This window comes from Pygocentrus nattereri, chromosome 30 (genome assembly GCF_015220715.1).
Source record: "Pygocentrus nattereri isolate fPygNat1 chromosome 30, fPygNat1.pri, whole genome shotgun sequence".
NCBI lineage: Eukaryota > Metazoa > Chordata > Actinopteri > Characiformes > Serrasalmidae > Pygocentrus > Pygocentrus nattereri.
In genome coordinates, this window is record NC_051240.1 from 11,886,963 (window position 1) to 11,910,707 (window position 23,745).

Sequence of the window (23,745 nt, forward strand, 5' to 3'; positions counted from 1 at the left end):
GGTGAACGAGCTTCGTTTGCGTCTTCGTCTTAAGGGGGGCGGGTGGGGGGCGGTCTTTTCTGGCAGAGGCAGCGAACAATAGCGCCCGGTGCGGCGTGGTGGCTGTGGTGCTGTAGTAGAGAGGGTGGGTAGGGAGGAGTGGAGGGGGGGGGATGCACGGAGAAGCCGCCTCAGGACTAACGGACATCAACGGCCACGAGCTCGCGCGAGCTCTCGAGCTCGACTAATGGAGGCGGCCACGCGCTTTAGGGGGTTGCACACATAAGCTGGGGAGGGGGGCTTAGGGATCCGGGCTTAGGGGAAGCCTACGGGGGTGCCATCAACAGCTGGAACATATTCTTAAAGGAAAAAGGGAAAGAAGCGAAAAAGATGAATTCTGCCGAGGCTGCTGATGAAGGACCGAACGATCCGGATACGGACCCGTTTTTCAAGACAGGTAGGTAACGCTCGGCCGCGCGCGCACAGTCTCGCTTTTGTCCAGTTTTTGTGTGAGCAGTGAACGTTACGCCGCCGCCGCCGCTGCTGCTGCTGTTGCAGCGGCAGCGTATAGACAGATGCCGCTGACCTAGAGCGTTTTCCCACCGACGCTGGTCACTTACTATCGCGTGCTGATGGCGAGTGACAGCGGGAGAAAGACCTGATCTGTGTGGAATCGCGGGTGCGCGCTTGGCTCCCTGATAAATGGCACACCCATGCTGTAAATCGCGCAGCCTGCCGAGCCTGCCGTTACTACTTGGCTGGAAGTGAGCGCACAGCCGCGTCTAGAAGTGATCGTACAGCCATGTCCCTCCCCGTGCAGATGCTGTGCACTGATGCTGCTCGTTGGGGAGCGTGCAACCGGAACGCTCTGGAATGCTGAACGTGCTTTTGGTTCGTGCATTGACATTCTAGAGCGTGCAGTTCTACACCGGAACGTGCGTTCTCATTCTAGAGCACGTGAACGTGCATTCTTATTTCTAGAGCGTGCATTCTAATTCTGGACATGCATTCCGTCTCTAGAGCGTGCGTTTCTAATCCTGAGCGTGCATGGTTTCTAGAGCCTGCGTTCTAATTCTGGACATGCACTCTGTTTCTAGAGCGTGCATTCGAATTCTAGAGCGTGCATTCGAATTCTAGAGCGGTTGTGCACGTGAAGGACGACCCCTCTGTGAAATATAGGGCACGAGCGCACTACTGTTGTCGGTACCTGATGCTTCCTACAATGACGGGACGGCCGTGCACGACAGGAGCTCGCGCCTGCGCTCGCGCTGCGGGAGTGGCTGGCTGGCTGCCTGCCTTTTGTCGAGCGTGACATTGGTTCGCGGCGCTCGCGCTAAAAGCCTGTTGATCGCCGGGGCTGTAATGTCGAATAAATTACAGTCTGGAGTTACACTTCGCATGTCCGAGCTCATTTGGTCACGTACGGACAGGTAGGCTTGCTCCGTTAGTGTTATACTGTATGCAAGACGAGCCAAGCCCAGTGTTCGAGGCCCTGCTGAGGTTTAGTGCCAGTGTTTGGGCCACTACATGTAGACCCTTTGAACTGTAACCTTTACCAGTGGCCTACTTCTTCTCAGCCCACCCAACAAAGGCCAGCATGCATAACCATCTCTCTTGATGAAAAATCACCCTAAGCTCTTTATGCCACATGCCCCCCTCCCTCCTACGTCTGCTAATGTATACGTCTGCATCTGAGATTGAGTGGGTGATGGTGTGTGTTGGAGTGTGGGAGAGGGTGGCATGCTGGCAGAGGTTGTGTTTCCCAGCCAGCTGTGTCTGTGTGTTGGGCTGTATGTAATGTAATGATGCATGTGTGTTGTGTACATATGTGCACACAAATGTGTGAGGTTTTCTGACTGACTCCGCACATATTGATGCCCATAAAGAGCAGTAGGTGTAGTTGTGGGTTTGCAATGACAAAAAGTGAGACATTTCATTAACACTGATTCATTAATGCATTTATTTAAATGTGTAAATCATTTCCACATGAATAAAAACACTTATTATTTATGTCTTGTATCTACACTCGCTGTTCATTTTACCAGGTCTGCTTGGTGTATAGGTGCACTTATCTGGTGTATATCTACAGTTACACATCAGAATCAGGATGGACTGACAATAACTAACAATAGAACTTTCAGACTTCTAACACCCATAATTGAGTTCTACGTAGGAGTGGGCGATATGGAAAAATCAGTGTATCACAATACTTAATATGTAAAACTATGAATACGATTATTATTATTCAGCATTTTACGCACTTTTCTGCACTTAATGTAATGAAATAGGACTAATTGCGCAGTTGGTCAGTGCTCTTCATATATATTCTCATGAAAAGCATGTTGTAGTGTTTACTCTAGGATGTTTTTATGCAGCGGTTGCAGGCCAGACGCCAACCCCCCCCCAACCAAAACCAACCCCCAAGTCCTGCCCCCTGTCAGCTTCTTTTCTTTACTGTCTAGCCACTGAAGATCGGTCTCAGGCTGTCAGGCCTACCTCTTTCATTCAGTACCTTTTCTTACATTAAAGCTGTAAACAAACAGGATAGACTATCCTTAATAGTAGCTCATCCTCACTGGCTATCTGGCTAGCATTAACAGATTACAACAAGCAAGTAGAAAGGTTTGCATAGAATAAAACAGATACACAGTTACTTTATTCATATTTCAGACCACCAAAAGTCCACAAAATGTAAAACTGAACTTAAAACATTTCAAAATAAGGTCCACGTAACCTCCTTACAGTGGGCTGAGTTAGCCAGTTCACTAACTACAGCTTGTTAAAACTGTCTGTAGCAGTCGTTTCAAATTAAAAGCCCTATGCAGAGGTTCATTTCATAAATTCTCAAGCAGCGGCAGAAATAATTTCACAAAATATATCTGGCGGATGCACGATATTGTGTATCAAGATAACAAAAATGATCACAATAATGATAATATATCATAACATTGCCCACTCCTAGTTCCACCTCATTAATACAGTAACATCCACCAAATTTAGACAGTAACATAGATTGTCTATATTACACTATATTACACTTATACAGTAAAATTGACATTCATATGGTTGTATTGTCTTATTATATACTGTCATTGAAGCGACACAGTCGTGTGCAAAAGTTTGGGCAACACTGGCCAAATGATGTTTTGTTCATTTTCGAAGTGAAAACAAGTTAACACATCTTCAGCAGACAACACATTTCTGCATATTTTAATGCATCTTTATTGTTTGTTTGTTCAGTTTAACATATTTGGGAAAAATTAAAACTTAAAATGTTGCCTGTGCAAAGTTATGACATGTTTTATATTGTATTACATATGTATTGTAATTTTTCAATATGTTAAACTGAATCCATCCCTTGTTTTTGGCTTCATGACTATTACAAACTGTACAGCAACAGACAAGATGTCTTCTCTAACTTTACATTTGCAGCGTGAGCCAACAGGGAACGTGTCTCTAATAGGCTGCAAAGTAAGTATACTCCAAGGGGTGTCCAATCCTGTTCCTGGAGATCTACCACCTTGTAGAGTTTAGCTGCAACTTTAATCTAACACACCTGATTTAGGTAATGAAGGCCTTCAGGAGCATTTGAATATTAGAGCTCAGTGCCTTGGATCTGAAGTCTCCAGTGGGGGTAGATCTCCAGAACCAGGATTGAGCGCTCTTGGTGTACACAATGTTCAAAATCTCCAGCAGGACTGCTGTGTCTGATCCACTTGTACCAGTGCAGTACATTCTATCACGCCACCACTACGTCAGTGTCACTGCAGTGCTGAGAATGATTTACCACCCAAATAATGCCTGCTCTGTGGTGGTCCTGTGGGGTTCCTGACCATTGGTGAATGTGGTTATGGGGGCTAACATATTATGCAGAGAAATAGATGGACTACGCTCTGTAATTGTAGAGCTAGAAAGTGGACCGATATGGTGGACGTGATAAAATGGATGAGTGTAGATACAAATTAGGTGTCCCAGATAAAGTGGCGGGTGAGTGTGGTATCTGATAAAACTTTCTGTGATCTCTCTCAGTGTGTTTTCTCAGATATGCTTCTGATGTGTATCGGAGAAGCTCCCACACATCCTGGCCCTAGCTCTGCCACCCCCACCTTGCTATCACCCACCTGTGAGGCCTAACATATTAAAAATCAAGTGAAGCCTATAATACTCAGTGGGTATTCATTGGATTAGCCTGTTCACAGCATGAGGCATAGGCATGCTAGCAGCACGCGCCGCAGGGCTGGGCATGCATTAGATACTGGGCGTGTGATCTTAGTTACTGTATGCTAAATGTCAGGTCTGATTCAGAAGCAGTTTTGCCAGAAAGAGACTTCAAAGTCTTTATTTATGTCTTTATTACTTCAAAAAATGTTTTGCCCATTTGGAGACATGGCCAAAGATTGGAGTGGACGATGTCGAATACCTACTGGCCAAAGGTCATTTCATTATAAGACAGTGTTGAATAACTAAACAGCGTAGAAGGTCTTTTAACTGTTCTTTTCCTCCAGCTTTGTGGGTGCTGAATGTGCGTTGGCGGATCAGGCCAGCAAAATCCAAAGGCTGTCAGAGAGAGCAGAGGAGGATAAGGCCGCTGTCTGAGAGAGAGAGATCACTGTCAGTGTGTGGGGATGGATGGACCCTCAGTAACTCCCATCTTTGCACATTGATGCACGCACACAGGGCTCAGTGAGAGAAGGAGTGTGTGGAGGTGTGATTGTGTTCCCACTTGTATTATCAGTCAGTTTAGGCCTAAAGCCTGAAGACTACAGCGCATAGAGACAAGGAGGCGGGAAGTGGGAGTGCAGTTAACAACTATCTAATTGGTCACCACTGAGCTAATCTGTATAAAGTTTGTCCAGAATGAGAGCAGGATAAGCATCAGCGGTTTGATGTCATTTATGTATTGTTGCCTTCTGCCACTTTACATGTAAACGATTAAAAAAAATCAAATGAAAAAAAAATATTGTCACATCACATATATGCTATTTCAACCTTTGTGTGGTGTTAATGTGTTTTTTTACTCAGTGGTCTGGTGGGCCCACCACATTATTATTTTTTAAATCAACACAAACAATTTATGTAAAAATATCAGATGTTTAAAATATTAGTGCCCAGCGTTAGGTTCTCCTTTAGCAGCTGTATCCAGTCAGCAGCCTGTCCATGCTGTCCACCCTCACACACACACACACACACACACACACACACACTAACAGCAGGCCATGTAGGAGGAGAACGGAGTGAAGGGACACAGCACCTCCACACTTTTATTCTCCGTATAATATAGTATTAATATAAATGTGTTGGGGGTGGGGGTGAAATAACAGTAAATCACATATTTTTTTCATTTGGTAAACTCTGAAAATGGGTCCCACAGACCCCAACACCACAAACGAGTTAAATTAAGGGTTACATTTCCTAGAACATCTTTCTGTGTCCCTGAAGGCAAATCCAACATTCTCCAACAAACACGGACGTTCTAAAGGCCTGGGCCCAGTGAACAAACATTCTGGAACAGTAACATTGTCATGTTTGCAGTTGTCTTGATGTCTAAAGACATCATGAACCGGAAATCATAACAGTTTTTTTAAACCTGTAAGAGAGGGTCTATGCTAGCTGAGCATTTTGCTTGATGATAGGTGGAGGCAGGAGCACCATAATGGGGGTGAAGTTTAGGATGATTTAGGAGGTAAGTCCCGCCTTACCTTCAGCTTCAGCGCACAGTGTGGCACAAGGCACCAAAGCTGTTGAATCGGTTTGTCAGTGGCTGAATTTGACTTTTACACCAAAACAGTGCACCGTTTGTCCAGTATGGAACTGTGCACACATGGCTGAATCTCAGAAGGATATTTATTAGACATGTGATGCACTTTGAAGGTTAATGGGAAGAACTTTCTAGAATGGTGTGAATGTGGGGAGAACATTCTAGAGCTGTGTGAATGTGGTAGAACATTCTAGAGACCACTGAGGTACACTCCATTGGTACAAGTTTCCTTAATGCTTCTTGGATGGACATATGGCTTTAGGAAAAACAGGTCGTCTGAGTTCATGATTTTATATCGTTTTCATGTTTCCGTTTACCAATGTTCTCTCACTACAATACCCAGCATATACATTATCCAACCTTTGAGAATCCCTTTGGTTTCAACCAATTTTGACAGCTAGCCTAGTCGCTGATCTGTAGGCTAATAAATACAACCTAGCATCAGAGTAACTCTTATGTTGTCATATCTGTCTTTTAAGTGATCCATTCTCCCCGTTGAAATGAGGATTTGAAGATAGTTACTAAAGTCATTTGGCTGCAGTAAGATGTTGGATTTCCTTAGCAGTAAAGTTAGCTGTTTGACTTCAATTTGCATTTACTATTTAATGGAAAAAAATACACTCTACAGCAGATTTAGTTTTTCCAAGTTCCTCCGACCCTCAAGATCCATCATCAGAACGGGATTTTCCTGCTCTTTAAACTGGAAAATATCATTTTAGAGTCTACTGTGACATAAATTTAGGATGCGAATAAACATGTTTAAAGCAAATGTAGATGTAACGGGGAGCGAGGAGATACACGAGATTTATTAAGAGCAAATCCAGGGTCATGGTCAAAACGGTCCAGGTTCAAGTAGCCAATACGGAGAGATCCGGGGGCAGACATGACAGACACCAGAATTCAACAGAACAAACAGACCATCCAACACAGCAGATAACAAACAACAGAAACCAATACAAAGATCAGCACAAAGACCAGCAACCACAAGGGGCAAACACAAGGCTTAAATACACATGGAAAACGAGGGACAGGTGGAAAACAGGTGGAGACAATCAGGGGCGGAGTCACAAAAGGAAGGGGTTAAACCAAAACAAATGCACATGGGCTAAACCAAAACATGAACACATGGACAGGACTGGGAGGGGCCAATCGTGACAGTAGGAATGGTTACATTTTTCATTTTGGTCCTTTAGGCCCTTTAAAGAAGCTTCCATTGTAACACCACATAAATCTTTTTAGTGCCTTTATTTTTTACAGAGTATGACACACCAGCCCAGTGTATGTAGTTGTTGATGTTGGTTGGAAAATCTTGAGTTGGTGTGCTTTGTGTGTGTGGTTAAAGTAAGAGGCCATAAATAAAGGCAAAAAATCTTTGAGTGTACTGAATTACTATGTCTCGTAAAGTGTGTCAAGAAGACTCCACACCCTGACCTCTGTAGTGTTTTCCTGCTGCTAGTTTAATATTCATGTCACTAATATGCAAATTTTGATTGATTTCTTAGTGGCTTTCCCAAGGTGCTGCTCTCAGGAGTGTGTGGATTACCTCATTACTTCTTTCTTGCATTCAAGTTCATATTTATCCATCACTTTAGACTCTATTTGCTGCATTTTGCAATTATGCAACCGGGGAAATGAGTTGATTTAAGTCAGAGTAATTGAATTTGGCCATCACCCACAGTGTCCGGGACTGCCAGATATTTGGCCTGGAAACCATAAAGGTCCCCAGTGTAATATGGCTGGAATCACTTCTAAGCTGCTTAGCTTTATACGGGCTTTTCCTGCAGCCCGCCTGTTGGGGGTTAATGTGTCACAGACAGTAATCTGTTTGCGAGGCACAACTGTACAACTTGCAGCGTCTGGTGCTCACCGGACATTGACTGCACTCTAAAAGTGCTTCCGCACATTGAGTCAGCCAGCTAATATCCTACACAGGGCATATTTCTTCTCCTGAGCGCTGTGGTAGCCTCGAGGCTTGGTGCTGTTTATGTGTGAAAAATGTCATTATCTCTCACTTATGTGTTTTCCGTATTATGATAAGCTTGTTGGGGTTGACTCACTTTTTTTTCTTCAGGGGTTCTGTAGCTGGATTTCCAAGAGACTGTGTGATTTGGAGTCTTCACAAAGTGCTCTGACAGCGTTTGTCAGTTTACCAGTCCCGCTAACCTGTTTTGGCGGCCGGCTAGGGGATAATATTACAGTGCATGTACAGGTTAACCAGTGCTTCACAAAGGTGGTTTAAATTGGGGTATGAAGGGCCTGCATCATGGCCCTAGTAAGTGTCCAGTACAGCAAGGCACTGTTTGCAGCTGCACAGGGAACACATGCAGTTTAGCACCATGTCAGCGTGACATTCATGTTCTCTGGCTGGGGGCTTAAGCTGAAATGGTGTATATTTCCACATTTAAATAGTGCAATTAAAAAGTAAAATATAGTACACAAACGTGCTGACGGTATGTATTGTAGTGTCATTACACTGGGTTATAAGTAGCTCAGTTTTTTTAACGTGAAGAAATGTTTATGTTGGGCCCTGCGATGGACTGGCGACCTGCCGAGGATGTATCCTGCCTTTCAACCAACGACAGCTGGGATAGGCTCCAGCAACCCCCCGCGACCCATAAAGAGAAGCGGCTTAGAAGATGTGTATGTGTGTGTGTGTGTGTGTGTGTGTGTGTGTGTTTTAGTTTCATTCATACAAGGACTTTTGTGTTGAAGGGCCTTAGTATGGGGTTTGGTGCTGTTTTCAGCAAATTATAATTAAGCTATATTATGGGCTGTAACCCTGAGTTATCGAAGTTTCTCCTGAAAACAGCAAACGTTACATTGTTTTGAAGTTCACCTCTATTGATAAATTACAATTTGCAAAAAAACTGAACAAAAACATAACAAATATCAATCCCCAAATTAAAAACTCAATACTTACCCAACAAACAAATATCTGAATAGTTAAACTACCCAAAACCTGTTTATGGTTAGAAAAGAAAATTAATTGGTAAGTGTTCATTGCATTGTTTAGTGAAAAGCATCCTTCTACTCTCCAGAATTAAAGGAGGGTCCTGGACAAATTGTTAGAAACTATTATAACTTTTCCTCTTTAGCTGTTTAGCTCCATTCACCCCCTGGCGATGTGCCGTCTTGCTTTAGAAATGATTAGAGAAATAGGAAGTGGCAAGACGCCCCAAAACCTGCTCTGTTATTGCATTGCATCATATCACATTGTGACTAGCATGTTAGCTAGGGGCTAATTTGTTAGATTGCGGCTACCAGATAAACGTGTGACTAGCGCATTAAATGTTCTTTTATGGTGTTAATTGCTCTGAAAACCTAAAACATTAACTTGAGAATAGAAGGCACAGTTTGAGCCACTCTTTATTTTTGCCCTATTGCAAAATAAACATTAGCATTATGCACATAAAAGGCTATGTTCAGTGATGAAGTCTGAAAACGCTTGGCAAATACTTGTGGCAGACCACTACAAACATTTAAAATGGAGTGTTGGATGAAAAGTAATGGATTAGGCCATTTATAATATCAATTCATGATAAGTTCATTTGAGGTCGAGCCTGTTATCTTGCAGACAATTGAAGTTAAACGCAGAAACAGGACTTGAAATAGGAACGCATTTTGTGATCGGCCCAGTTCACTGTACCATAATGGAACTGCATTAGATCTAGACACCTGCCACAGAAATTGTGACGATTCAAATCGAGACTAGGTGCTGAAAGGACAAAGAAACCACTTCAGAATCAGGTTTTACCTGAGAGAATGCAGCACAATTTGCTTTCACTACAGACCAGGTTTTGAAATACAGCATGTAGACTGAAGTCACCCCGCTATCTTTTCTAAATAGATGACTGTAACGTCCCACAGGACCCATACAGTAGTTGCCTACTGCTCTTCTTTTAGTTAATACACATTTTGAAAGTGTGTCATCTTCAGCATCCAGACTACAAAGCAAAACTACAAACCTTTGCTGAAGCAGTGCCTCCCCGTAGGCATAGTGGCCATATGGACTTACAGGAGGAATACGAGAATAACATCCTGCATGCATTTCTGCACAGCAGAGTAGATGATTGCACTTGAAACACTGTCTCGAGGGAGGCAGGACTCCACTTTAGCCACTGCAGGGGATCTCTCTCAAATGGCCCGGACAAGGGTAAGAAGGGTTGCTGTAGCAACTGTTGCCAAGATTCTCAGACAGGACTTGAGCTCTTTGTAGGCAGTGCAGGTACGTTCGGTAATTATGGCGCCCAAGAGACAGTGAAATCAATTTCAAAAGTATTTTTGGATTGTCCATGATGGATAAGTCACTGGCGCTCGCAGTCAATCACAATTCACCACCAGCCTGTTGTTGGGAAACGCATTAATCTGAGATGTTTCATGAGGTGGATGATGAGCGCCAGCCTGTTTATGTTCTCTGCATTATTGCAGAATGACTGCTATTGATTCAGGTACCAATGCTTTCTTTTCATTTTACATGAAAAAGCACATAAAGCAAGGAAATATATGAAGCAGACTAACCTTCAAGTACCAGAAAGTGTTCTTAGAGGCAAGCTACTCACCCATATCGCAGACTGAAATCAACTGCCTATTAAAAATCATTATCAGCAAGCAGCAGACGCACTGTTCACGCCACATATCACGCTTTGAATCGTGCGTTTCCTTAAGTGAGGAGGCATGAGTAATTGTGCCGTGTGCTTTTGCCAGAGGGATGTTTTATTAGATCGTTGGTACTCCTTGACATATTAACATAGCTCTGTGCTTTTCCATTAGCCATCATGTTATGTATTTCTTTACTATTTTATCTGCTGTTAGTACACATGCACAGAAATGTTCACCGTGACCTGCTTGAGTCCATTTCTTTAAAGAAACAGTTTAAGAAGTGGTAGATTTTCTAAGTTTTACCCCAAATGTAGTGACATGTTCAGTGTCAGCTTTTGTAGTTTTGCAGCTATGGGGCTAATGCAGCTACCAAGTAATGAAAATGTATATGGCACAAATTAGCATTGTGCTAACTGCATGATTATCATCACACATTTGCCTCAAACTGTGTAATATTATAGTCAAATAGACTTTCTTATGTGGTTTGTGATAGTGTATGACATTCTGTGATCTATGAAAATGGATGAAAGCATGTTGCATTGTAAAAGAAAACAGCTGCAAATCTTCAAGTCTCATCAGTTCTATATGAATAGCAAAATGTAAGGCAGTGTCAGAAACCATAAGGAAGGACCTAAACCTAGTTTAAGGCACGTGAGGGATGATTTGGGCTTCTGTTCTGTATTATGTTAATGGGTGTAAACCTCCATTCCCTGTTTTTAGCGGTTAGCCATTTGCATCATAGCAAGCACCAAATACGTCTTGGTTGTTTAGTAATGGCTAATTCTACCTGCTAGGTCTAGCCCTCCCGTATCATACAGTGCTCCGAAGCTGAGAGGACAAAGTCTAGCTCTTATGTCAGTGAGCAGGTGCCCACGTTGGCTAGTGCCATTGAAAGGTGGGAGAGGGAGATTCAGACCCACTCAGAGAGCGTAAGGCTGATTGTGCTGTCTTGCCGCCTGTTTCAGTACCAGTTTTAACAAGCCCAGTCACCGTTAGCTTATTAGTCAGCATGCTGAAGTCTACTTATAATAAAAAAGGGAATACATATTGGATACATAAGAGTTTAAACTACATTTCTTTATCATTGACAAATTTAAGTGCATTATAAAGAATGTGGCTGTTTTTCTTGAGAGGCCTTTGAGTTTAATTAGCTGTTTTATATATTATGTTGTGTATGTTGGCGGCATCACGGTGGATTGGGTAGCGCTGTTGCCTCACAGCAAGAAGGGCCTGGTGTCTGCCTGGGTTTCCTCCAGGTTCTACGTTTTCTCCCACAGTCCACAGACATGCAGTCAGGCTAATTGGACACACTAAGTTACCCCTAGGTGTGAGTGTGGGTGTAAATGTATATGTCTGTCTGTCTGCCCTGCAATGGACTGGTGACCTGTCCAGGGTATATCCTGCCTTGCACCCAATGAGTGCTGGGATAGGCTCCAGCTCCCCCCGTGAACCAGAAGGATAAGCGGTTTAGAAGATGTGTGTGTGTTGGAGTGTGTGTTTGTGTGTGTGTGTGTGTGTGTGTGTTGTGTGTGTCATATTTTATGTTTTTTAACGTGTTGTGAGCTTGTATGGCTGCTATTTTGTCCAGGTTTCTCTTGTAAAAGAGATTTTTTGATCTCAATGGAACCTTCTGGTAAAATCAAGGGAACAAATAGGAGTATAGTCAGACAAAGCAGTCATTCACAATTTTTCTGTATGTTATGTTAATTTTTTTCCCCCAATTTAATCATATCCACTAGTTAGGACTCCCCCAGTCATACAAAACTACCTGTGCTAGGAGGGAAAAGGCAAACACAGCCTTCCTTCGAGTCATGTGAAGCTAGCCACTGCATATTTTCATTGAACTGCTGAGTGCACTTGGAGGAGAACGCGAACCGCCAGTTCTGTTTCATCAGGTAACAGGCTCCTGTGCTGGCTATATCCTACCCACCCAGAGAGAGCAAGGCTAGTTGTGTTCTCTTGGACTCGCCACGGACGGCATCACTGGGGATCAAGGACGCAATCTCTTGATGATAGGGCCACAGACTGTTGCACCACACGGGAGATGTTCAAACCTCTCAAAAACGTTTCACACTGCAGCATTTGCAGGCTCGTTGAGGCTAACCTAGCTGAGGGCAACTGTTTTCCATTTGAAAAATCCAGTCCTCACTTAACCCTCTTTCCCTTGTGCTGTGTGTGGCCTCTTGTGTAATGTACATGTGACACACATTCCAGTAGTGAGTCAAAATGGGCAAAAGAAGGTTTAAAAAAATGAAATGGGGTCTTGGACTGTCGGCCATGGACAGTTCAGACATCACCAGTGATCATCCCTGGCAACAATAGGGCCAGTGCTTATTGTTGTACCTTTTGGAAGCTCTGTCGAAGCCTAGCAAACTTGTATGCGACTCGTTGCATGTTGTGAGTTGCCTGCAACGTTCCATGCGATTTCACAGTTATAGAAAGCAATTTGAAAACAAAGCTGCTCAGAAAGCTACATGAATCCCAATATCAGCAGGGTAAAGAAGAATAAACACTGGCACAAGCTGTTGTTTCACCCCTCAAATGGCCAAGTCTGGCCAGCAGGCCCACATTTTTATTACACACTTCTATAACCTAAGAATAGCTCAACCAGTTTGTGTTGATGTTAGTATGTAATACAGCCGGTATTTTAAGGATTTGAACAACTGCTATTGTTCGTGGGCTAGTTAGGCCAGCTGGTTACAGAAATGTTAGTACACATGAAGTCAGTCAGTAAACCATTTTTTGTTCTTTTAATTGATCTGGTGAAATCAATCATTGGAAGTGAGGTTATGACACGATCATGTGATGTGTTATCAGCGTTGTGAGTGTCAAATAAGTTGCAGGACGCTTTAAATTATGTGGTTTAAGTGCAGTTTAGTTTCTTGTAGATTTCAAGCTAACATTGCACATAGGTTTCACCATGTAAAGCCAGGCATTTCATATCAGTACACATTCACAGCAAATTTCACCATGACCTACTTGACTCACTTGAATTAAAGGAATGGTTTGTCAAAAATAGATTCAGTTTTGCTCTTACCTCAAATGTAGTCAACAGACAGAGACTTGATTGTTTGTTTGCTTTTGTAGTTTTCCAGTGGAGCTACGAGGCTAATGCAGTTAACAAGTAATGAAAATTTATACGGCACCAATCAGCATCGTGCGAGCTGCATGCCTAAACCATGCCTCAAATCATGTAATATTGGCTACATTCACATTACCAGGTTGAAGTTTTTGCCCCAGTGTGACTCAGATCTGAGGTTTTCAGGGCTGTGTGGAAACGAAAAAAATCGGATCTTTTCAAATCCAACCTGAGCCACTTTCATTTGTGGTCCTAGCTCAGATACGTATCCGATTTGTGGTCGTTTGACTTTAATGTGATGCTCAGATTGGAATTCATGTGCTTTTTTTCCACTGCATGTGTGCCATCCCTCAGCGTTACCATGGCAGCAGCGCCGAACAGAAGCTAAAGCCTGTGAATGGTGGAAAAGCCACACATCTCGTTCTGACCGCAAAGCTCATTCTGCTCATTAGTTTGTGCTGATGGTCCACATGACTCATTAATGTGGCAGAACTGAGTAGGATGTGTGTATGTGGGTCATTTCAGGATGTCAGTTTGTTCACGTTAATGACAGATTTGAATCAGTTATTTGAACAAATGTGAACCATCATGTCGGAGAGATCAGATTTTGGATTTGAGCAAAAAAATCGGATTTGATTTTAATGTAAATGTAGCCCTTGTTATCTAAAATAGACTTTTGACAGTATGGCATACTGTGATTTATAAAAAATGGGCAAAAGTATGTTGCGTTAAATAAAACATCTGCAAATCTTGAATTTTGTCAGTTTTTATGAGTAACTTTCCTTTAAGTGGTCCTGCAGACACAAATCATCACCTACACTTTTTGTCACCCAGTTATCTGGGATACATCAAGCCAGAGCTGAGCACACTTACTGACCTTGATCCACCCAGACTACGTATACATACAGAGCTCTAAAACCAGCCCCATGCCAGCCATTGTTCTCAGTCTCCGTGGAGAGCAGAGTGTACTGGGCTGGCTGGACATAGTGCTGCTCTTGCTACCCTTGGCAGGCTTCCACTTCACTCAGCCATTTGGCTGTGCTGGGACAAGATTGGTTTCATTTGGTAATTACGGAGAGCGGCCCATTTCCTGGTGCGCTTGTGAACTTTCTTTTTTCTGTTTTTCTTTTTTTTTAAGAGGGTGTACCCTGATCCTCTAACATGGGAAGTGTTAGATGTCCCATATCCTGTCTCTCTCCCTCTTATGAAAGATTAGATTTTGAAGATGTTTCCTGCTGCAAACTCACATTGTTTTATTTTTACATTACGACTGCATTTGTATTTCTGCACCTAAACTCTAAACGTCCATTTCAACTCGCTGCATTATACCGGTCACTTTACATCCATCATTAAAACCTGCAACATATGATGGAGTATTCATAAAACATGTAAAAGTGGTGCATGGCATATTGATGAATTATTGATACAGCACTTTGTATGCAGTGGATAGTGCTGTCATGTATTGCCGACAGCCTTTGTCCTTTCATCTGCTACGGTCCACACTACAAATGCATCTGTAGCATTCCCTGCATGTTAACTGAGGACAATATACATATTATACCCTAGTTGTTGTGTACTGTACTACGGTAATTGACCCACACCTGCCTTAGTTATGGTGGACGCAGTTGTGTAGTGTTCTACAGGAACTGACAATACCCATAATAGCCATAATGTACACAGCAAAGTATATTGTGACACAGTTATTATAAGATAATATCATTATAATGTGTACATCTATATGACACTAAGCTCCTTTTGTGAGTGCAGCGTGTAGAGGTGCAATTGTATGCGAAAGTTTGGACACACATGGTCAAATATTTTAGATTTTCCAAGAAAAATTAACATGTCCTCTATAGGGGTATAAGTATATAAGTATAAGTTATACATTATATATTTATAACTTAAATATGGCATTTTCTTAGCTAATCTTACTGCATACATTTTATTTATTTTATGAGTTTAACATAAAAAACCATAACATAACATTTAATTAGTTTTGCACTGGCCACATTTTATGTTTTTTTATGTGGAATTTAGCAGTAATCGTGTACTAAATGTGCAGAAGTGTGTTCTCTGTGGAGGATATGTTAACTTATTTTCACTTATAAACTCAGTGAAACGTGTCATGTGGTGCCCAAACGTTTGTACGCAACTGTGTGTAGGATTCATTAATGTGTGATGCGTAGCTCACTGGTCTGCTTCCGTTGCATTTAGTGCTGTTGAAAGTTAGCAGAAGTGTAGGATAAGAGCTGATCAGCTGAGATCAGTAATTGAATCATTTTCCACACCTCGTTCTTGCTGAGAGACCTATTAGCAGTAGTGCTGTGCCTCTAGGCTCTACAGAGGAGAAGGCGCGAATTTCCTGCCATAACCCTGTTATGGGCATTGCACAGTAAAGTCTCGCTTTTTAACTAATGAGCCTACTTAACAAAAATTCTCACCTGTGTGCTTCAGTTAACTCAGACATTGCTGGTTTAAAAAGTCCTGTACAGCTGGTTAAGCTCTATTATATCTGTCCTTGGCAGGCATAATGAAGCTTACAGACTTCTTGGTACTTTTCAATTGCTTCTCTATTTCTTTACGTCGTGAGTCAGTCAAGCTGGACAGTATTATTTGGCAATAGTGTTATCGTAATACTTCAAATATCATAGTATGACAATCTGCTTGTAAAGGTATTAGCTTGTTCTTAACCCACCTTGACACCTTCTAAGCATTCTACAAGTGTATATGGTTAAAAGATTTTAGACCCAGACAGTAAGTTTGATGTTTGCACACTGACTTGTGGCCCAAATGGAAAGATGGCTAGAATGTGGTTGCAGGACATGTGAACTAGATCTAGTTACACCAGTGGCTGATTGGGGGGTTAGTTCTCGCTCACAGCTAAATTGGTAAATATTATACAACAGTTAGTTCGGGCCACGCAAGCTGATGGGTTGAGAGGTGTTCTAACAAGCTGTAAGCTGTGAGACACTAATTAACACTGTTGAAGAGAAGAAGAGCAGGTTTTGTTACATGTCAGAAATGCACTTCTGTACAGTTGTAAGTAATGTATGTTTCATAGTTTTGATCCCTGCTCCTCATCTGTCTTTTTCAATCTCAGTCTGTGTAGCACAGTGACAGCAAAATAACATCCTGCACACTGACCAAAGAGTGGCACCGTACCGAGCACCAAAACCAAACCAGGTAGTGTTGTACATGGGTGTGACAGTACAGCCTCTTTACAGCCTATACTACAAAGACTGAAAAATCAGCTTATTAACATTAATACCTCACAATTCTATTTAGTCAAATACAGTAAAGTTGGTGTTTATGGAGTTATGGATCTGCAAATGTCGATATTCTTTTGCCTCTGTTTTTCTGGTCTCCACCCATTTCGGGGAAGTGCATGTTTATAAACACGCCGAAATCACACCATGCCTGGAGGGGGACGTTTAAAGTGACTGACAGCTTTGTGGAGAAAAAAATACTGCATTATGAAATACACATGAGACTTTCTGATTAAAATATATCATAATTAATTGCAATCTAAAACACTTTTGGTAATAATTTGGGAGGTTCTTTGTATTTTGCTGCTATATAGCAACAGTATGCGACAATGGAACAGCAAACTGCTATGCAAACAACAATTTTTTAAACAAATGTATGCATTGTACGTTGCATTGCCGTTGTCACATGCTCTTGCCATATGGCAACAATTAGATGTGATCATTTTATCTAAAACCCATAAAATTTGAAAAACGCTTTGAATTATGGAAAAGACATTGGAATCTCCAACAGACTGCAACAAGAAGGCACATGATCGGATGAAAGTATACCATGTAATTTAAAAAGCCTTCAGTTTCACAGTTTATGCTGTGATCAGGCAACATATGGCATATGGCAACACCAAGCAGTAAAGGGTTAACTGTTCTGTTTAGGTACATAAGATACTACATATTTTATTTAGCTACAGTGTGTCAGTGGTATAAAAAATATATGGGTTCAAGCAACTGCGGGTGGTCTGCCATCACTCTAGGCCATATGTTGGCCACAAGTAGATGCCAGTTTGGGCAGGTTTGGGCCTGGGGAGATAATTATTAGGTCATAACCTAATAATGTTGTGGATTTTTCTACAACAGCAACACTATTGTTATTTCATAGCTCATGAATGAATTATTTTCTGATTTCCACACTTATACTTATTAATGCCTTGTATTCTTTTTATGAACAACTTTTAAAACCATATTTTGTTATTGTTTAATTGTGAAAATGTTAAAATGTTATGATTTTGTGAGAAACTGAGAGAGGCAGAAGAAGAAGAGAGGAACAGACAAACAGGCAGAGAGAGAATAAGAGACAGAGTGAGAGAGCAAGTATGTGAGAGAGAGAGGGAGGGAGGGAGCGAGGGAGGGAGGGAGGGGGGAGGGAGAGAGTGGCTGCATGAAGAGATATTGTACGTGACATCATGGTAAAAGGAGAAGCTTGTGTTTAAATTCTGCAGTTGTATGTGTGTATGTGTGTGTGATGTGTGTGTGTACGTAATGTGTGTGTGTGTATGTGTGTGGGATTTGGTTGTAAAGTGTGAAATGCTCTCTAGCCTCTAGCGGGATCAGGGGAAAGTCTCTGTTTCTCACAGTAAATTTAACCTGCCATGTTCACGAACAGCCATCCTCATTCAGGTTTAATAGTTTATGTAATCCACACTGAAGAAATGGAGGGAGACCAGAGCAGAGGACGAGAGACAGGCAGATAGATAATGAGAGGGAGAGGGGAAGAGAGAGAGAGAGAGAGAGAGAGAGAGAGAGAGAGAGAGAGAGAGAGGAGACACAGAAAGGTTGAAAGAGAAGGAGAAGGCAGGACACGAAAGATAGGCAGTTAGGTGTTCTGGGCAAAACAAAATGGACATGTGGACATGTTTGTACACATGTAGCCAGTCTAAGTGTGTGTGGTCAGTCTGGGTGGTTTTATGTGTGCGTCTGCTGTCTGGCTGCATCTGTGTGTATGTATATATGTCAGCACTGCATGTGCCTGTGTGTGTGTGTGTGTGTGTGTGTGTGTGTGTGTGTGTGTGTATGTGTGCTTTCCCTGCTCGTTTGCTCCAGGTGCCAGCTGTCAGTTGTTGGGATTATACCAGTTGCAGATTACATTTATTACATGTATATGCATGTTTCAGATAAATGTTTTTTTAAATAGATAAATATCCTTTTAAAAATAAAAAAAAAGAAGAAAAAAATCACATTTTAATGTTTTAAAATGCAATGTATAAATGTAATGGAAATTGGACATAACATAATTAAGCCTGTGTGTGTGTGTGTGTGTGTGTGTGTGTGTGTGTATATATATACACACACACACACACACACACACAGAGTCAGCTCCATATGTATTTGGACAGTGACACAATTTTTGTCATTTTGCCTCTGTACATATCAAATAAAGCAGTTGAGATTGAAGTGTGGACTTTTTTTTACTGAGCTTATGGAAACGGAGAGATTGTGAAAAATTCTAAACAGGTATTATTTTTGTTAAAACCCTGAATTACAGCTGAAAGTCTACACTTTAATTACATCTTGACTGGCTTGTTTCATATCTATTTTAGTGGTGTCCAGCGACGAAGTTACAAAAACTTTATCACTGTCCAAATATTTATGGACCTGGCTGTATATCAGGCACAGTAACAAGAAGTGCACAGTAATTTCACATTCAAGTGGAAATTCAAAGTGGAGTCAGACCTAGTGGTTAATGTTTTTTGTGCTTTTTGCTTCTGTTGGAACAAAACTTTGTATTTCCATTTTTGTCATTTTTCAGTTTTTGGCATAATTTGAAAATGCCCGTTACTCTTTACATTGTGAGTAGATTTTATGATGAATGGACCAAAAGAAATGGCCCAGAATTACTTGGAAAAACGTCTGGTTTCATTGACATACATTAAAAGTACAGTATGTTTTTTCTTTCTCCTGTAAAGTTAGCATTTTACTCAGCATACTCAGCTTCACCAGCAGAATTCCATACTGAGGTCATATTAGGTATTTATTGTATTTTAGGTGTTTGAAATACAAATGTATACATCTGTCGCTCTGTCTGTCTGCCCTGTGATGGACTGGTGACCTGTCCAAGGTGTATCCTGCCTTCCACCCAATGACTGTTGGGATAGGCTCCAGCGTATCCCGCAACCCACAAGGATAAGTGGCTTAGATGATGTGTGTGTGTGTGTGTGTGTGTGTGTGTGTGTGTGTGTGTGTGTGTGTGTGTGTGTGGCAAGTTAGACATTACCGTATCAACGACAGCTAAGCCTACCTAACTAGCTAATTTACTTGAGTCTGTTGGTCAGATAAACTGTTTGTTAATCACCAGTTATGTAACTAACCTCCTTTTCTGTCTGTGAAATGCGAGGAAACACAGTAACGTTAAATGCGTAGTTTATGAATGACTGACGTTAGTTTAGTCAGAAACACTAATGTTGACAGCATGGAACGGAAGTGGACGCAGAAGCCACCAGTTTTAAGAACATGTATTGACACTTCATGTCAGCTGACCCGTTTGGATCAGTAATATGGCTCTGATGACAAATGAGATATCAAGTGAAAACTATGGACGCTGCATTATCATCACAAAATAATATTGATTTATTGAGTAATCTTAAATTATTTTCTGGTTTCTGACACAGCATGACATACTGTGGATAAAAACGAGCAATAACTGGACGTCATTTTGAGTATTTTACAGATTGTGTAAATTTGCTTTTTCGTCAAACTGCACACTGAAAAGTCGGTATGAGTGCTGACTTGCAGTGTATATTTGAAAAGGGTTTATGTATCTATTATGCTTTCAGTTTCATTCTGTGAAACTGGTCATCAAACAGCATCGTCTGACACTCCCTCTAATTGATTTACTTTTTTCTCTCCTTCTCTCTCACACACATTTCTCATTTCTTACTCTTTCTCTCTTACACAAACATATTCCTTTCTTTTTCTTTCCCTCTCTGACACACCCTCTCTCCCTTACCTGCTCTCTTTTTTGTCTTCCCTCTCTCTCTCCCCTCTTCTGTCTCTCTCTCTCAGTTCCCTCTCTCTCATCAGGGTCTCTGAGGAACGATGGTATAAAGGCGGCTGATGTTCTAACAGTTCTGAGGGAAAAGGTCGCCTTCGTCTCAGGTGGGTACGAGACACACTGCTGCTGTCTGTAGTGCCGATTATAAATACATTTTATGCAGAGTAACTCTGTGAAGAAATGACTAAAAAGCAGAAAATGGACAAACAGTAACATCATGAATTCAGTCATTAGAGTCCTCATTTGCATATTCCAACCTTCTGAGTATTGCAACAGCTAGTATGATGATAACTCTCCAGATAAGATATGTATATTGTGTAGTTTGTACAGAAACATGTTATTTATTTTTACTATAATTTGGGTCACTGAGTGACTTTTTATGGAAGGACTCCCTCCCATCTGAGCCTCAGCGTTCTGCCCATTTTCTCCAGCTCAGTGGTTGATGCTAGTCTTTCTGCCTCTCGTTTAGGAGGGAGAGACAAGAGGGGCGGACCCATCCTCACCTTCCCTGCCCGCAGCAACCACGACCGAATAAAGCAAGAGGACCTGCGCAGACTGGTCACCTACCTATCTACTGTGCCCAGGTTAGCAAAATCCACTGCAGCTTTACACTTACATTCAAGGGTTGATACTGCCTACTGCCTTGTGTCTCGAGTGGCCACTTGCCTTGGAGATTTTTTTACATTTAACTAACCTGTTTGGTCAGAAACGGAACGAATTGCATCAAATTAGATATTGTAGGGCAACACAAAGATAGGTACAAAACATAAAATGAAAGTGCTAAAGATAAAAGACAGTAAAATAGGCAATAAAATGAGAATTAAAAGAAATAAAAAATAGTACTAAGATAAACTGCAGTGCTAAACAAAGGCACAAGAAAACGTAAGTTGTAAGTAGCTCTTAATATTTCAGCTCTCTTTATTTTATACAGTCGTGAATGATGCTTTTGTAATTTTGTATTTTGCTATTTGCTAAAAGGAGAGAATAGTTAAATTTCTGTTTACACAGCCAAAAAAACTTCTTCACATCCAGAGAACCCTGTTTTCCATCCATCCATCCATCCATTTTCTAAGCCGCTTCTCCGTCAGGGTCGCGGGGGGGAGCTGGAGCCTATCCCAGCAGTCTTCGGGCAGAAGGCAGGATACACCCTGGACAGGTCGCCAGTCCATCACAGGGCAGACACACAGACACTCACACCTAGGGACAATTTAGCACACCCAATTGGCCTGACTGCATGTCTTTGGACTGTGGGAGGAAACCGGAGAACCCGGAGGAAACCCACGCAGACACGGGGAGAACATGCAAACTCCACACAGAGAGGACCCCGGCCACCCTGCCGGGGAATCGAACCCAGGCCCTCCTTGCTGTGAGGCGACAGCGCTACCCACCACGCCACCGTGCCGCCCAGAACCCTGTTTTAATAGTAATTTATCAGGCTCCCGAGTGGCGCAACCGTCTAAGCGTTGGCCCTCTCGTCAGGAGATAGCTAGTTCGATCCCTGATGATGCTACAGCCGTCTGTAGCCGGGAATCCAAGAGAGCACAATTGGCCTCACTTTCTTTGGGTGGGTAGGATGGCCGCCCTTCTCCCCCCCCATCACTCAACGCAATGCTAGTCAGTGCAGGAGTCTGTTAGCTGACGTGATGCGAACTGGCAGTTGGCGCTTTCCTCCAAGTGTGTTCAGCTGTCTAATGATGTTGCGTGGGTGGCATTTCGAAAAGAAGCGGTTGCTTGTTTCGCAGGTCTCAGAGGAAGCATGCGCTAGCCTTCACCCTCCTAGTGTTTGTCGCGATTCCCCTTGTCTTCCCATCACCCAATGCAGTCGTCTGACATAGCGTAACAGTGCTTTGACAGCACATCTAATTTACACACTTTTCCTTTTAGCTCAAATGTGCTTGATCAGGAGTGGCCCGGTGGCGTGGTGGGTAGCACTGTTGCCTCACAGCAAATGGGGCCTGGGTTCGAGTCCCTGGCTGGGTGACCACGGTCCTCTCTGTGTGGAGTTTGCAGGTTGTCCCCATATCTGCGTGGGTTTCCTCCCACAGTCCAAAGACGTGCAGTCAGGCCATTTGGACATGATAAACTCCCCCTTAGTGTGATTGTGTCTGTATGTCTGTTTATCTGCCCTGCGATGGACTGGCGACCTGTCCAGGGTGTATCCTGCCTTTCACCCAATGACAGCTGGGATAGGCTCCAGCACCTGGGATAGTCTCACACTACATGATAATGTCATTGCACACTTGTCACAGGCTAAGTTGAGGTTTTAAGTAATCTTAATGACTCCGCGTCACCAATTGCAACATCTGCTTTTCACAGTTTCAAGCACTCCCTGTGCTTGAGCAAACTCAACTTGGTTTATTAATGATTTCTAAAGTATTGGAGTAGAGGCAAGGGTATACAGATAGAAAGATTTGTACTTGTCCACTTGGGCCAGTAAGCACTATATGTATATGCATATGTGTACATATATAGTATAAGATTGATATATATCATATACATTTATATAATGTATACATTGTAGTTACAAATCAAATCAAAATGGTAATATTTATCAGAAACTGTAATAACCTGGTCCACCCTGATGTCATCAGATCTGGGTGATATCATTACATTCTGTCTAGACACAGCAGGGATAGCCTCTCAGTGAAATGGCAGTATATTTAACGCCTTATTTTATTCAAGTCCTTTTTTTCACAGAGTGATATTAGAAGATGTCAGCCAGTGGAGCAGCATCTGTGACACCAGGTGGACCAGCTTGGCAGGGGGAACCACTATGGGCACAAAAAATTAATGCAAAAAATCTCCAAGGCAAGTGGCCACATGGAGGACAGGCTATGCATTTATAGTAGCCACTGGCCAAAATATGAAATCTTGTGTCCAGGGGTGCTGGGTAAAAGGTAGTGTCAACCCCTTGAAATTGTGCAGGGCAGTGGGTGCCTGGAATTGAAAGGCAGTGGGTCCCTGGATCGGAATTGAGAACCATTGATCGTTGCTATCTGTGTGATTTGTCAGCCACATTTTACAGCAGGCTGTGTAGACTGGCCCCCTAGAACATTGTGAAGCAGCAGGTGCTCAGGTGGGATGGTGTAGAGCGGTGTAAAAATTTAAATGAAAAAAATAAAAGAATGTTCTGTTGAAGGTGGGGAGATGTTCTACAGATCCAAGCAGCCCAGCAGCTCTTGGTGTTAATTGCAGCTGGTAATTTCCTATTGCTTTTATTTAGCAACAGTATTTCTACAGTTTCTAATTGCAATACTCAGTTTCAGTTTAGCTTTTTGGATTGTTGACACTGCTGCAAAGC

General features: G+C 42.3%; 1 protein-coding gene across 1 annotated transcript in view; it reads left to right on the top strand.

The window, feature by feature from the left end:
* The first annotated feature begins 295 nt into the window (after positions 1 to 295).
* The window catches only part of kalrnb (kalirin RhoGEF kinase b), a 127,387-nt gene continuing 103,937 nt past the window's right edge, over positions 296 to 23,745 (top strand). The window contains exons 1-3 of the mRNA XM_017702160.2: positions 296 to 436; positions 20,456 to 20,548; positions 20,914 to 21,028. Coding sequence (XP_017557649.1) covers positions 370 to 436; positions 20,456 to 20,548; positions 20,914 to 21,028 — 275 coding nt within the window. The 5' untranslated portion in view covers positions 296 to 369. The remainder of the gene's footprint in view (positions 437 to 20,455; positions 20,549 to 20,913; positions 21,029 to 23,745) is intronic.